Source organism: Taudactylus pleione, unplaced genomic scaffold (genome assembly GCF_031769625.1).
Source record: "Taudactylus pleione unplaced genomic scaffold, aTauple2 ptg000021l, whole genome shotgun sequence".
In the NCBI taxonomy this organism is placed as follows: Eukaryota; Metazoa; Chordata; class Amphibia; order Anura; family Myobatrachidae; genus Taudactylus; species Taudactylus pleione.
This window is the reverse complement of record NW_028284423.1, coordinates 2516150-2532804: the sequence shown is the minus strand read 5'-3', so window position 1 is coordinate 2532804 and position 16655 is coordinate 2516150. Positions and strand designations below refer to the sequence as shown.

Below are 16655 nucleotides of genomic sequence, written 5' to 3'. Positions count from 1 at the left end.
GGACCTTACTCCGGAATTGCTAACCTTGTCGCACGCTATGAGTACACGTAAGGCATCACAGTGGATAATTTATGCACGCCCATGCAACGACGTTCAAACGCACTGGCATGCCTGCGTTTCACCGACCACCGCCCCTGTCACCACCCACAAACGGCACTTCCTGTCAATCACTCTGCGATGGGTCTGTGTAGTCACTGCCGATCGCAGTGGCCGGTTCGCGCACTGCGATGCATGCGTAGAACGCAACAATCAGCCGATTGCATGCGTAGTCGCCGTTGCGATCAGTAGGGAATCAGGCCCTAAGAGCGCTGTGGCATACCTGCCTCACTATTGTGTGTATAATATACTTGATATATATATATATATATATATATATATATATATATATATCATCAACACACACACACACACACTGTAAAGTGTGAATACAATATCAGGTGTTTTTCTGTGTCCTGAAGTTTCCATCAAGTCAGATGTGACACGTAATTAATCTTTTTGTTTTTGCAAATCTGCTACACAAATGGTATACAGTAGGTGGAAACTGACAGATTCCCTCGTGTCCTGAAAGTGTCTATTTGCATATGTTTACCCTGGACCATGTGTTGCTATGCAATCTTAGCAGCACTATGTAATTATGCCGGGAGTAAAGTCTGTGTGCACCTGCCTCACAAATTAGCTCAGAGAATTTGTGACTTGCAGACGTGGTTACACACCAGGTAATGGCAATGCTGAATGAATGCTGTGAATATCAAGCACACATTTGTTTACATCAAAAACCTGATAACCCAGTATTGCAATTGTATGTTCCGAATGACATTGTTCTTTGTACAGTATAGTAGATATCATTTAGAGAAAGGTCATGTATCGAAAGTCCTTTGAGCTAAGTATACGTATTTATTCAATGTGAAAATACAGCATATTATAAACGCATAGAATTTTGTACAGGTCCTTTTTACCTTTACAGAGCATAAGCAATTATATTCATAATTCTTTCATATGCATCTCAGAGTGGATTCACCTTGTTTACCTACAAAAAGACTAATTTACCAAGCTCCAAAATAATAATGCCATCCTTTCATTAGCGTATTGTATCCTATGAGCTACATTTAAGCATTATATTCAGGGAGAGATCTGAAAATAAAAACTGATCTATGACAGCGCATGCTTAGTAGCTCAGCTGGTCCAAACGTTTTAGCATTTGCACCGGTAAGACCGAGTGTTCTGCCATCTCACTATTACATACTTGTCCACTCCAATGGCCGATGGGCGTGGTTCTGCATTCTCGTCATTGTGCCCTCCCTGCTGGTAAAAGTCGCAATTCTAGTCATTTTACAGCAGTGGCAGGGCTACACCTCATTGTTGCCTTGCCCCTACGGTTCAAAGTCGAAATTCGTTGCATTCTACAGCGTGGGGCAATTCTATTATGATGTGATTTAATACAAATTGCGTCATCCGACCTCCTGGCCGCCTACTTCAGTGGAGGGCAAGGGGATGGCTCGCTCCCTCTAACATTTTAGAGAGGTGCCCGTCAATGGACTGGGTCATGGGGCGCTAGTCAATGCAGGGCAGAGCCGGATTACCGATAAGGTGATACAGGCAACGCCTAAGGCCGGGTGACCCAGTGCCCGCCTGCTGCCACCATACAGTGCTGCAGCTTGAGCAGGCTGCCAATGCCTCAATGATTAATGGGGCCCGGCAGCTACATGTAGGGACTGAGCATCAGGGCACACTGTGCACAAAGTGCAGTGCATTGTTGAGAAATGAGTGAGTCTGACGTTGTAGTCACTATATTTGTGTGTTCATGTCTGTACATAAGGACTAGTTTTATACCTTCAGAATATTTGCAGTGGTGTGTGTGTATAGTACAGGCAACGGGCGTAACTACCATAGATACAAGGCAAGCAGCGCTATCTGGCCCAGAGCTGAGGGGGGCCCATCTTCCTTGTCAAAGTTACATGTGTTATATACATTTTTCACCATTCACATACAACTTTTGCTATGGGGCCTTCAAATAACTAGTTACGCCCCTCAGTTCATGGAATAGCAGGGTACATACACTGGGCCCAATCCTATCAGGTACAGGTAGGGTCCTGCGAGCTGTTTTTCTGAGTAAATATTAGTTTTTCTTGAGGACCCCCATGAGGAGGAAAATATGTAGGGAAAATCTTTATTTTAAAGTAAAAATGTCTGAACACAGCGCCAAACCTCTAATACACCCCTCCCAATGAATAATCAATCATCCACTTGGAGGTGTTTTAATAGCTTAATTTGGCCAATAAAGAGATACCAGATTTCAGGTGAATTTCTGTAAAAGCTCAAAAATGGGTTAAATGACATGGGACAGGTATGTGGAGGTGTAAATGATGTGGGACAGGTATGTGGAGGTGTAAATGATGTGGGACAGGTATGTGGAGGTGTAAATGATGTGGGACAGGTATGTGGAGGTGTAAATGATGTGGGATGTGTATGTGGAGGTGTAAATGATGTGGGATGTGTATGTGGAGGTGTAAATGATGTGGGACGTGTATGTGGAGGTGTAAATGATGTGGGACGTGCATGTGGAGGTGTAAATGATGTGGGACGTGCATGTGGAGGTGTAAATGATGTGGGACGTGCATGTGGAGGTGTAAATGTTGTGGGACGTGCATGTGGAGGTGCAAATGATGTGGGACGTGCATGTGGAGGTGTAAATGTTGTGGGACGTGCATGTGGAGGTGTAAATGATGTGGGACGTGCATGTGGAGGTGTAAATGATGTGGGACGTGCATGTGGGGGTGTAAATGTTGTGGGACGTGCATGTGGGGGTGTAAATGTTGTGGGACGTGCATGTGGGGGTGTAAATGTTGTGGGACGTGCATGTGGAGGTGTAAATGTTGTGGGACGTGCATGTGGAGGTGTAAATGTTGTGGGACGTGCATGTGGAGGTGTAAATGTTGTGGGACGTGCATGTGGAGGTGTAAATGTTGTGGGACGTGCATGTGGAGGTGTAAATGTTGTGGGACGTGCATGTGGAGGTGTAAAGGATGTGGGACGTGCATGTGGAGGTGTAAATGTTGTGGGACGTGCATGTGGAGGTGTAAAGGATGTGGGACGTGCATGTGGAGGTGTAAAGGATGTGGGACGTGCATGAGGAGGTGTAAAGGATGTGGGACGTGCATGTGGAGGTGTAAAGGATGTGGGACGTGCATGTGGAGGTGTAAAGGATGTGGGACGTGCATGTGGAGGTGTAAAGGATGTGGGACGTGCATGAGGAGGTGTAAAGGATGTGGGACGTGCATGTGGAGGTGTAAAGGATGTGGGACGTGCATGTGGAGGTGTAAAGGATGTGGGACGTGCATGTGGAGGTGTAAATGATGTGGGACAGGTATGTGGAGGTGTAAATGATGTGGGACAGGTATGTTGGAGGTTTAAATGATGTAGGACAGGTATGTGGAGGTGTAAATGATGTGGGACATGTACAGTATGTGAATGTATTGTATAGGGTTTTTTTTTAACTTGCAGTACTTTTTTCCAAATTTTTACAAACTTGTATAAAGACACTTTTTTTCAACCATTAATATATATTGCAAAAATCAGCTATTTGACAAAAAACTCCTATACTTTCCTTATGGCCACTAACAGCCTTCTGTATGGTCCTGCTATCTCAGTTGTCACTTATTTCGGGTCCAGGATGGTTTCCCCACTTTTTCATGCACTTCTCCCAGGTTGCATTTTGTATAAATGTTGCAAACCGTCATCCCTCGTCCTGCAAATTGCCTCTTTTTAATTGCATCTCACATTTCTCGAATGCTTGCATTCATGCAATGTCTGTGAGTTTCATGAAACAAACTCATATTTGCATACTCGCACATAATAGGATAGATTTGGAAATACGCAATGTGATGTTTCCTCAAAGCAGCAGCATAATATAAACACCCAATATAGAATACAATTTAAAATGTGCTAGATCTGTAAACTGAAACATATGAATACAAGACTGTTTTGTAAATATAACTGAAGAATATAGTAAATTAAATACATAGGCTTGACTTTTCACTTAAGCTTGCACAACCACCTACACTTTAACCATAATTTTTATTCAAGGAAAAGGAGAATACAATGACATTCACAACACATTGTGAAATATATAAGAACATCAATACAATTGAAGTCGTATAAGACAACAAAAAACATTCACCTTACAGTTTCATATAAATTTTTAAATGAATAAAATAAAATAAACCAGAACAAAACAAAAAAAAAAAAAACCCAGAAGAAAATAAAAAAAATAATAAAGAGGGGGGGCAACATATAATAATATCATATTAGATCTCATCTTATGTAAATAGTACCACCGTAACATTTCTAAAATATCATATTTGGACAGACAAGGCATCAAATCCTAGGGACAGTAGTAGTTGAGTCATTTAACCATGGGTCCCATATCTTATTAATTTTATCTGACTGATCCCTAAGAGCGAATGTGATTTTCTCCATATTAGCAATAAACCAAATCTTGGAGTGCTCTAAGTGTAATGCAGGGGCGGATGGTTGTTTCCAAGACTTGGCCAAAGTACACCTTGCGGCATGTAATATTTTGAAGAACTAGTTTATTTGAGGGGGAATTCAGCCCAGATATAGGTAGCCCCATTAGGGCAGTCCATGGGCTTAGAGAAATCGAGATGTGAAGTACATTGTTCAATAAGGATTTTATCTCATTCCAGAAATTAGTGATTTTGGGACACGTCCACCAGATATGTATAAAATCACCCCGTTGACCGCAATTCCGCCAGCATGTCCTCCTGGAGGATGGAAAAATCCTACACAATCTAGTGGGAATCAAGTACCATCTGGTATAGATTTTATAAGAGTTATCTTTTATCAGAGTGGAAATGGAAGATTTTGCTACATTACTTCTGATGATTTCCCATGATTCCTCACTAGGAGGAGGACCCAGATCAGCCTCCCATGCCAATTCATGGGAAAATGTATTTGCAGAAACTGAGGAGCAGAGTAAGCGATATAAAATGGAAATAATACCCTGTCTTGTGTATAATAACAAAGCCTCTCAAAAGGCGTAAATGGTCTACAAATAGAATCTTTAGGAAGAGAGTTCAGAAATGACCTAATTTGAAAGTATTCGTAGAGAACTGGGTGAGAAATTTGATATCTCTGTACCAAATCCGTCAATGAATACCAAGTAGTGCCCTATATAAAATCATACAGAAATCTAGGACGTAATGGTAATTTAAACCACGAATGTGACCGATTGGTATTTAATCCAGGAAGAAAATATGGGTTGTCCCAAATAGGAGTCAAGGGGGAGGGATAGGATGAGAGATTAAATCGCCTAGTGCATAAAGGCCATATAGAACGAGTCAGTTTAGTAGTTGGACCAAGCCTCGGAGCACTCCCCTTAGGGACAGAGGGAGTGAGAATGGAGGACAGAGAATACAATGAGGATTCAGCAGTTTCAATTTGTACCCATGGTAGATTGATTATAGATGTAAACTAGGTGAGAGCTTGGCCTAAATGGGTAGCGTAATAATACGTTCGCACATCAGGAAGTCCACGTCCACCTTCTATGGGACTCCTAATAAGAGTAGAGAGTTAAACTCTAGGTGGCTTACCTAGCCAAATAAATTTAATTATTGCTCCTTGCACCCGACTCAAAACCTCACTAGGAATTCTTACTGGTATAGTCTGCATAAAGTAAAGAATACTGGGCAGCACATTCATTTTAACTGCAGACATCCTGCCAAACCAAGAGATTATCTGGCCCCTCCAAGTTCTAAAATCTGATTCCACATTAGCAAAAAGAGATGGGAAATTTTCCTTATATAGAGAACTATAGGAACTAGTGATATGGATCCCAAGGTATTTTATCTTTTTGGAACGCCAAGCGAATTGAAAATTATGTTCTAGTAGTTTACGGGTGTCTGGGGATATATGTAACGGAAGGGCCTCTGATTTAGAATAGTTAATTCGATATCCAGCAATAGTAGAATAAGAGGATACAGTTTGAAAAAGGATAGGGACAGAGGTGTGAGGAGAAGAAAGTGTAAGTAATACACCGTCCGCAAAGAGTTACAATTTATATTCCCTCTCACCAACTTAAATCCCTTTAATATCAGGGGAAGACCGTATTATAGAAGCAAGAGGTTCTATAGTTAAAGCAAAGATTAGAGGAGAAAGGGGACAGCCCTGTCTGGTGCCATTACTAATTCCAAAGAGATCAGAGTCTCTTCCATTCACTCGAACTCTCGCCGTCGGGTTGGAATACAAAATCCCTATACCTCTCAGAAGATTCCCTCCCAGACCAAAACTCAGAAGAGTAGCAAACATTAAAGGCCATAAGATTTTATCAAATGCCTTCTCAGCATCTAATGAAAGAAGCAGAGAAGGCATCTTTCTTTTATTTATGATATGGATAAGATCAACTGTTCTTCTTGTAACCACCTACACTTTATATTTTACTAACCTCATCTCTCCCTCTCTCCCCTTGCTCCAAGCAGTCCTCTTTCTCTGGGCTTCTCTCTTTCTTCTCGCAGCCTGGGCAAAATCTGTGGGTGTGTGAGCGAGAGGACTAGTACAAGTGTCATTCAAGATATTGTGTCTAGCAATTGCTCCCTTCTCTTGCCACTATTATAAAGTAGTAAATGGAACTGTCTAAGTCAGTCTTGTAGTACTGAAACAGAGACCTGGGAAGAGCTACATAAAGCAGGGGAGGGACGAGGTTGTAAAATGTAACATGTACAGTAGGGGGTAGTGCAGCTTAAGGGGGTAAACTTCCAAGTATATGTGTAGGAGCATTTAAACTGATAAGCGTTCAAATGTAATATCTATTCCTCCGGTGAGGAGATGTTGCCATTTGGTACAGACTCCTAGTGAAAAGAGCTTTATGCTCTTTTTTACTAAAATGCATGTAAATTGCATAGATACATGGTGTTTTATCAGAGGCCAGGGAGAGCGAATGTAGAATGCAAACCAGCATTTGCGTTTATTAACACTGGAACCGATACAGAGGTGTACGCTATTGCTGTCAATGCCGTGATTCTTTTTCCAGCTGAGGATGTGCGAAAATATGGAACAGCCAACGGGATTTGTACTGAGTCGCCCACCTGAGCCATCACAGTTGTCTGCAACTGCGTATACATACACAGCATCAGGCGCAGATCATGCAAACATCAACTTCCTGAGTGAGTCCTGTCCCTCAGAATGGCCACCATAACTGAGATGCAAGAGCCCTGTTTACTGCGTACGGGATTGCATATGCAGGATATGACTCCCCCAAATGCTCCCTGTCTCACCATAATAATGAATCACAGCATGCGACTATGGTAATGTACCTCCACACATTCGCAGTGCGACTCAGACACATGTACAATGGTAAAAAACTGCTTGCGAAGATATTGCTTACAACTCTGAATCGTGCCCATAATGGATAAGTGTATATACTGTAGGTAACCTTATTAAGGTAAAAGTAGGGGGATTGTGCAGTAGGATAACACTGGATGGGATTGGCTTTGTGCGCTCTCACCCACTAAGTAGGAATACCCTCTTTCTGCAGGAGTCTTCCGGTTTAAGGTGGGAGCTCCCGCTACCCCGCAATATAAAGAGAATCTCCCATTTCCCAACTGCCCCGTCAAAAAATCCTAACTGCGCAGGCTCGACTCAGTCCGGATGTGACATGGGAGGGGTTGAGAGGGCATGACGCGCTTGTCTGCACGTCATGCTTATTGGCCAGCCACCGCGGGGTTGTGAGTGAGTAGAGGTGGCCGGCCACCTAACCCAGCCCGATCCCAGTATGGCTGTGTAAGAGAATATGCGCGGGTGGTCGGCCATGTCATGGTGCGGCAGCGCTGCCTTCACGGCCACAGTGCCCTTACCTCCTCTCCACAATGCAGTGAGAACCGCTTTCTCCTCCGCAGCAGCCACGAGAAATGAGCAGCAACAGTCATGTGAACTAGGTAAGTAACTGGGGAGACAGCACACTGGCCCGGGAGGGTGATTAGAGTGATATATGAGGGTAGGGGACACAGCTTCTAGTACACACTGATATGTGGTATTATTATATAGGGGAGAAAGGGCTGTACAGTGATATATGAGGGGAGGGGACACAGCTCCCAGTACATGCTGATATGTGGTAGTATTATATAGGGGAGAAGGGACTGTACAGTGATATATGAGGGGAGGGGACACAGGGCCTGATTCAGAGCCAGACGCTCTGACCAGAGCGCTCGCTCTGAATCAGGGCCCTCCTACCTCAAATTGGAGCGGCCTCTTGGATGCTCGCATAGCTGTGGGTTACCACCCACAGCTTATGCGAGCGTCCATGATGATGGTCGCGATGGTCAAGACCATCGCGACCATCGGGCTTGCGACGAGACCCTGCGGTAGGGTCTCGTGGCCGCAAGCCCTGGAGTGATTTTGGCTCTATCAAAATCACTCCCACTGACATCACTAGTGATGTCAGTGGGGCCGGCCCCCAGATGGTAGGCGTTCCCATGGGAACGCCTCCGTCTGGCTGCCACGCCCCCAGCATGCCCACCAAAGCGGGCTTGCTGTCAGTCACCATCGACAGCATGCCCCCTTTGGTGCGAGACCCGGAGCTACAGCTATGCTGTCGCAATGCGGGTCTCGCGCATGCGCATGACGGAGCTCCCTCCGTCGTGCGCATGCGCATTAGGGCACCATCGACCCACTTGCAAGTGTCCTGCGCTCGCGAGCGGGTCTGAATTAGGCCCACAGCTCCCAGTACATGCTGATATGTGGTATTATTATATAGGGGAGAAGGGACTGTACAGTGATATATGAGGGGAGGGGACACAGCTCCCAGTACATGCTGATTGTGGTATTATTATATAGGGGAGAAGGGACTGTACAGTGATATATGAGGGGAGGGGACACAGCTCCCAGTACACACTATGTGGTATTGTTATTATATAGGGGAGAAGGGACTGTACAGTGATATGAGAGGAAGGGACACAGCTCCCAGTACACACTGATATTTGTTATTATAATAATATAGGGGGATGGGACTGTACAGTGATATATGAGGGGGAATAGCACAGCTCCCAGCAGACACTATTGTGGTATTATATAGAGGAGAGGGGACTGTATAATGATATATGACACATCCTGCACTGCTGCAACAGGATTGAGACACCTGCCCACACACAGCAACTGGACAGCCGTTACTCTTACCCACAATCCCCAGCACCTGCATTTTGCAGTATCCAAACCCGTTATTGCGTCTCACCCCTGAGTAGAAATAGATATGGTAGTGTATAGATCCCTTTCAGTAGACGTACCTGGAAGTGATGTAAAGTGGGGGTGGAAGTGCGGATCCATAAAGGCCACCAAAAGTAGAAATTTTTTCACTTGTCACGCTTCACTCGCCACCGGTTTATATTTCCCCTCCATGTGCACATGGATAGTAACTACTGACGTTGGACAGTGTGAGTGATGATGTCAGGGTGCAACTACTGAAGGGGATCTATCCACTACCAAATAGATACGCCCATAGGTAAAGCTATACACCTCCTTTGGGCGGAGCATGGCACACCCCCTCGATGGCACATACTACAACCGACTATAATCTCCCTGAAACTAATTTTCAAAAGTAGGCAAGTATGTAGTAAATGCATCCCTGGGAGAGCCACACAAGATCTTAAAGTAGGTAAGTATGAATCCTCCAGATGACCGTTTTGTATGAATAGGCAACACTAAACGCTGACATTAGTGAGTTCAAATAGCTCTTTAAAAATTGTAATTTCACAGCATCTGCGCCTGTGCTGTTTATTCTATCTATAAGATAGAGAATTGTTACTGAGGATAGTAAATTGGATGGTATAAGATTTAGTGTGAGTAAAGGTGCCGATCCACTAGACGATTTAATTGAGCGATTGAACGATAACGATATCATTATCGTTTGCAAATCATTTGCAAAAATTTAAAATTTAAAAAAAAAGACCAGCGATGTGCGCTCCCGCTGGTCGTTTAGACATCTATCATCAGGCAAACATGCTGGACAACCTGACAATAACGTCAGGTTCATCATATTTGCACGATTGATTGTGCCTACGCTGAACGTCTGCTCGTTCAATGCAGGCTCATCACAGACTGACAAACGACTGCACGATTTCAATGTCGGAATCGTGCAGTCGTTTCCATGTCTTCTAGTGGATGGGCACCTTAAGATGGAGGATTTTACATAAACAATTAATTGCGCTTGCAACTGGCATTCTGTGCCTGATGCAGAGGTGCACACAATGCCATTTTTTACGCAGTTGAGTTATTATTTGCTACTGCGCATGCGCAAAATATTGTGAAAGTCCCTATGGCGCATACGTTTTTCTGTGTGTATGCATAAATGCGCTGTTGCGTTAGGCAATACCATGTGCATTGACTTGGTGGTGACCCGAAGGTGGCATGATGTGAACGCAGAGAAAGGCTGTCTCATCGTCGTGTTGTGGGCATGTCAGTGAATGGTACTGCGGTATCAGACGCATAGCCACTTCCCCAGAGGCTGTGATCAGACCAAGACACTGCACATGCCATAACCGTCAACCATTGACACTTGCACCTGCTATCAGCAAGTGCAAATGTCAATGTTGCGCCGATGGTGGACAGTCTTTAACCACTGGCTGGGTTTCACTGTGTATGGGCATTGAAAGTGGGCGTTTCAGGGCTTGCACACTAATACACAAGGGAAGGCTTAAACTAGCATCTGCATATTACCGCCACTGCTACTTCGCAAAAAGCCGCGGCTGCAATAGAGTGCATATCTAATCAGGCCCTTAATACGCTAATTGAAAATGTTCTCCAGATGAAAACAACAGACTATGGCCTTCATTCAGAGGCGGCCGTACGGTCTACGACTGCACGGCCGCCTCGATGTTTGTCCAGTGCGCATGCGCACGAGGGAGCCGACTCCTTCGTGCGCATGCGTGAGACCCGCTACGACCGACAGTGCCGGTCGTAGCGGGTCTCTTTCCAAAGGGGGCGAGCTGTCGATGTTGATTGACAGCTCGCCCCGTTTGGAAGGCGGGCCGGGGGGGTGGCAGCCCAAACGGAGGCGTTCCCATGGGAACGCCTACCGTTTGGGGGAGTGGTGTCAGTGGAGAGCTTCCGGCTCTGACTGAGCCAGAAGCTCTCCGGGGCTTACGACAAGTGAGACCCCTACCCTAGGGTCTCGTTGTAAGCCCCGATGGTCGCGATGGTCTCTGACCATTGCGACCATCACCCTAGCGGTCGTTAGAGCTGTGGGTGTAAACCCACAGCCTAACGACCAAAACAGAGGCGGGCGGTCAGGATGCAAGCGGCCGCCCAGTTTCTGAGTGACCGCTTGCATCCTCTGACCGCCTCTGAATGAGGCCCTATATCTCAGCATACTTTATTATACAGAGCTTTTTAAGTGCTCATTATATACACTCAAAATTTAAGGCACCGCACTTTTTCATATTCAATAAAAGCATACTTACCTACCCTCCCGATTCGGCCGGGAGCCTCCCGAAAATCGGGTGCCGCTCCCGGCCCCCCGGAAAGGCAGGCAAGTCTCCCGGCCCCAGCGACTCACCTGCATTAACCCCGGCAGCGGGGGGCCAATGACGTGATTCGCGCTGAATCGCGTCATCGTAGCCCCGCCCCCTGCATCACAATGACATTAATCTCGGCATTGTGAAGAGGGGGCGGGGCCACGATGATGCGATCGTGCTGTCACGCCTCCAAAGACGTCTAGTCATCTGAACCACGCCTCCTTTCCCCTGCGACACGCCCCTTTTTTGTCGCGATACTCCCCCGTGTGGTTGCCGGACAGCTCCCTCCCGGAAGGCATCATGTTGTGGGTTCAAATGCTGGTTGACCCTCTCAGTATCATACAGTATCTACAAAGCAGATTTACATTAACATATATACATATTTCAGTTCACTGGCACTTTAAAATGCATTGCATTGGGGTTTAATAGTAACCTGTCCCCTCAAATAACGTTAATAATAACGTTAATTTTAATCTACTATGGCCTGAATTAAAAAACAAACAAGCTCCGAATTTTTTTTGTGGAGCAATTGCAAGGATTACCAGATTATTATTTACACATATTGTATGTTGTAGTTGTATATTAAGCATAGTTGCCTACTCTTACAGCAGGTTTAAATCATACTTGCTTACTTTTGAATAAGCATTTCAGGGAGATAGTGAAAGTAACACTTGTTCTGCCTGACAGGCATCACATAAAGTTGACTTACAATGTAAACGAGCCCCAAAGCAGCAGTTGTTGCTCAGTAAAGGGGCCTATCCATTACACGACTTTTTGAACGATCCGTCCAAAACCAGGATGTTTTGGTCGCATTGTTCACAAAGTCGTGTAATATATAACCGGCAAGAACCAGCAATGCGCGTGCACGCTGGGTCCTTGCCGACCCCGACTATCTGCCGAACATGCGTCGTCAGGTTGGTCAACCTGACGACGCTCGTCAGGTTCCACATGTTAGCAGATAGGGAGGTCGGTCTCCTGCACTGAATGACGTTCAGTGAACGCCGTTCAGTGCGGGCACCGCACCTGGCGACCTGAAGGATTGAACGCTAGACATTCAGTTTTTCAGGTCGCATAATGTATATAACAGCTACACATCTAGCAATCAGATAGATTGCTAGACTCTCCAGGGAGTCAGGGAGATTGCTACTATTTCAGGGACTCTCCCTGGCAATCAGGGAGAGTTGGCAAGTATGGTCTAAATTATGCTGCCCATACACCTACCCGACCGGCATAAGATCCGATTCATATACGATTTCCCTACGATTCCTCGGAGCTCCCTGGCAGTCCCGGCAGCATGTTTGTTGTTTTTCTTAGCACACGATCTGTCCTAAGATCGATCCTGTGTCTCACAGGCTCATAAAAAAATAGTCGCCGAAATGGCTTGAATTGCTGCACGATAGATCGCATGAACAAAATAAACGGCACGATCTGCACATGATATGATGGACAAGATGTGCTGTACATCTGATCATACGATCGGATTATAGGAGCTGCTGGGAGCGCGCATCGGATCTTATCTTACTAAAATAATACACGATTTTCACAAGATCCATCTTATGCCTCATTGAAAATCGGGCAATCGGCCCGAAATCATGTAGGTGTAGGGCATCTTTAGAGTGAGATCCTTCTGACTCTTGGAAGAACAGGAAATTCTCCCAGACTCCAAAGGCTCAATCCAATTAAGAGCGAGTTTGCGAATGCGAGTTTGTTTAATGAAACTCGCATCCAATTAGAAATGCCAAGTGATGATAGTCACGGCGAGGATGAGCAACTTTTCTACAAAATGAATCATGGAAGAAGTGCAAGAAAATGTGGGGAAACCATTCTGTAGCCCCAAAAATTGACAACTGAGATACTGTAGCAGGACCATATCTATAGAGGAAAGCTATGACAAGTAGGGAAGTATGAATTTACGATGGATGTTTACTATTTCCATAGAGCCCTCTGTGTGTCAGGAGAGCTGCAGTGTGTGTGGCAAGATGGCTACTGGATGTGCAAAGATGTTATTGATATTTACATAGGAAATCATATGAGAAGGCAGTAATGGGCGTCATAGTGCTCGGGTAAGCTTTGGAGTTATTAGAATATTTCCACAGCTGCATTCTGTGCGAAATTGATTAGCGTCCATCTCTGAATCAGGCCCAGACTTTTTAGTACCATCATAGAAATTAGTTTACGTCTGATAACAAGAATATTTAATGTGTCTCCTAATATTTATATTAGAAAAATACAGAGAGAAAAGGAAAAAGGGTTAGACTTTTTAATATATGTGTAAATTGATAATTCTATATTTTCTTTGCTTGCAGGTATTAGCGACGGGACTCAGCGGTCTCTATTCATCACTACCCACAAAGTTAGATGATAAAGGGGAAGAGTGGCATTGCCTCATTAAAGAAGACTGGCTCCAGATTCCTGCTCTTATACAGTTCATGAATTCTCTTGAGTTCTGCAATGCAGTTATACAGGTTAGAACTCTCATGTCTTGTCACTATTAATTGCAGTACAGGCCTAAGGCAAATTGTACTGGTTCCCATTTCTGAATGTTTTGCATGTAAAAAAATGACCCCAAACTATGTTCTACTGTAAGCCGGAAAGTTTACTAATAAATGGCCATAGGGCTGAATTTCTATTGTTGCGTATTACAGTAATAGTAAACCTCCTATTGCCTCTTTTACTAATTAAATTATGCGTGAAAGTTGCTTTTCGATACCGACTGGCAGCACAATCAGAATGTCAACATCAGAATGACAACAGGTTCTAAATGTCGACATTTAGAGATTGTCGACATACTATTATGTTGACATGGTTAAAATGTCAACACGTTCAGAATGTCGACCTTTAACATGCACAGACGGTGTAATGGTTAGCGTTACTGCCTCACAGCACTGAGGTCATGGGTTCGATTCCCACTACGGCCCTAACTGTGTGGAGTTTGTATATTCTCCCTGTGCTTGCGTGGGTTTCCTCCCACTCTCCAAAAATATACTGGTAGGTTAATTGGCTTCCCACAAAATTGACCTTAGTGTGTGTGTATGTGATAGGGAATATAGATTGTAAGCTCCACTGGGGCAGGGACTGATGTGAATGGCCAACTATTCTCTGTAAAGCGCTGCGGAATATGTGTGCGCTATATAAATAACTGGTAATAAATAATAATAAATAAATAATAAATGTCAATGCCAGAATGTCACCACCTCATTAGAAAAAATGGTTTATGTAAATAAATAGAAAAGTCTAATATTATTTCATGTTATCCTGAGCTGGAATTACTGATAAGGGGATTATCTGTCAGCCAGCATATGCAATAAACGAGGGCCTCAGACAGGAGGCAGGCCTGCCACCTGTTTTATGTAATTTACTCACACCAACATCTCTTACTAACACAGTGGCCGGCCTATGTATTCATCTGTGGCGGAAATAAAAAATTAGTTATCAGCGCAATTTACTAATAAAATGTTGCCAAGCTTTGCCAGCCATTCCTGCATGCATCTGCACAGTGGACTGAAAGCCCAGATTTGGACTTCCAATTCTCCCTTTGACAACAATAAAAAAGAAAGAAAAAAAAAAATTAGACAAGCTCTGATAATTTTTTTACAGAAAATGTTTAATGTATATAAATAAAGCATTTTTTTCCATGACCTACTCCTGCTATGGAGAATAGTTTTTAGGTGGGGACACCCCATGTCCACAGCAGGGAGTTAAGTGGTACACACCATACAATGGTGCGACCCAGGGACACGGCAATGTAACTATATATTGAGTGCACTGCATACACTGCACGATCCAGTGTACAACAACGCAATGTGTCATCATTATATACTGCAAGTAATAGCACCGCGTTGTTCATTACAATGTCCCATTTGCCGTGCAGAACAGCATATGGGACGATGCACTGAACCACCGGCGTGAGCGGCGGATTTGGTGGTATACACTATACGATGTGGGCAATATATTGTGTAGTGTGTACCCAGCTTAACACTATAAATAAGACTTTAGACATAAGTGTACAATCATTCACAATGAACCATGCAAGTCTCTAACAATGTTTTTTGTTCTTTTTATGTATTTAGGGGGTATTCAATTATCCACAGTGTTTGCCCCAGGGACTAATTTCCGACAAAAATCTCCACAGCACAAGTAAAGGCTTTTCAATAAATAGCCTTTTCCCGTGGCGAAAAATCCTGATTCAGGCGCAGAAACCCACTGATTCCGCATAAACTGCGGAATCAATGTTTTGTTTTTTTCCTGTGTGCGAAACCGATTTTGTGTTTTTTACACAGACTTTACCTTGCAGCTCCATGAATTGCGGAGGTTCAGTCCGGCCGCAGGGACTTGCGCGCAGGATAATCCATGCTAATTTAATATCCCTGGCGCATCAATTAATTGAATACCCCCTTAGACTGCATAAAATATAATTACCTTTAAATTCTGTTAATCTACAGGATGTTTTCTTCTTCGGGGTCCATAGGGTCCACAGGAATTACCTTGGGGTATGTGGTTGGAGTGATCCAGGCACCAAATAGTAAAAAGCTGTAGCTCCAGGATGCACTGAGTCCTCCTCCATATATTATACCCCACCCCTGGCTACAGGGACTTAGGCCCTCATTCAGAGCCGTTCGCTATTTGCGTTCGTTCGTTCAAAAACAAGGGGCGGCTATGCAAATGATCCGTTCGCACATTGCAGTCTGTTCACACCTCTAAGTCTGAACGAGCGAGCAAAACATACGCTCGTTTATTTGATAAAAACGCCCCCTGGCCGCTCGCACCATACGTCATGTCCGCTATTTATTAGATTAATCGAGTACATCGAACAGGATATGAACTGCTCGCTATTCTTGTGGTTGGTTTTTTCAACCGCTATTTTGCGAGCAGTTCTGAGTTTAAAAAAACCAAGTGACGTGGTCATTGACGCTGCTGTATTAATTATGCACACCCATAAAACGCCCGTTTTGACCTTTAAGCACGCCTGCGATCGGATCTCCACTCCCCGTTTTCAAGCACCTTCCCCTGTTACCACCCACATACGCCTCATTCTGTCACTCAAAATAGCAGGCAAATACAAATGATTTTCGGCCGCACTGACTGGTTCGCGCATGCGTACTAAAAACCGTACGCATGCGCAGATGTGCGAACATC

At 44.4% G+C, this 16655-nt stretch overlaps 1 protein-coding gene across 2 annotated transcripts in view; it reads left to right on the top strand.

Moving 5' to 3' along the window:
- FHIP1A (FHF complex subunit HOOK interacting protein 1A) overlaps positions 1 to 16655 on the top strand; it is a 312507-nt gene that overhangs the window by 176022 nt on the left and 119830 nt on the right. For both annotated transcript variants that reach the window (XM_088448272.1, XM_088448280.1), the window contains one exon: positions 13826 to 13984. In XM_088448272.1, coding sequence (XP_088304398.1) covers positions 13826 to 13984 — 159 coding nt within the window. The remainder of the gene's footprint in view (positions 1 to 13825; positions 13985 to 16655) is intronic.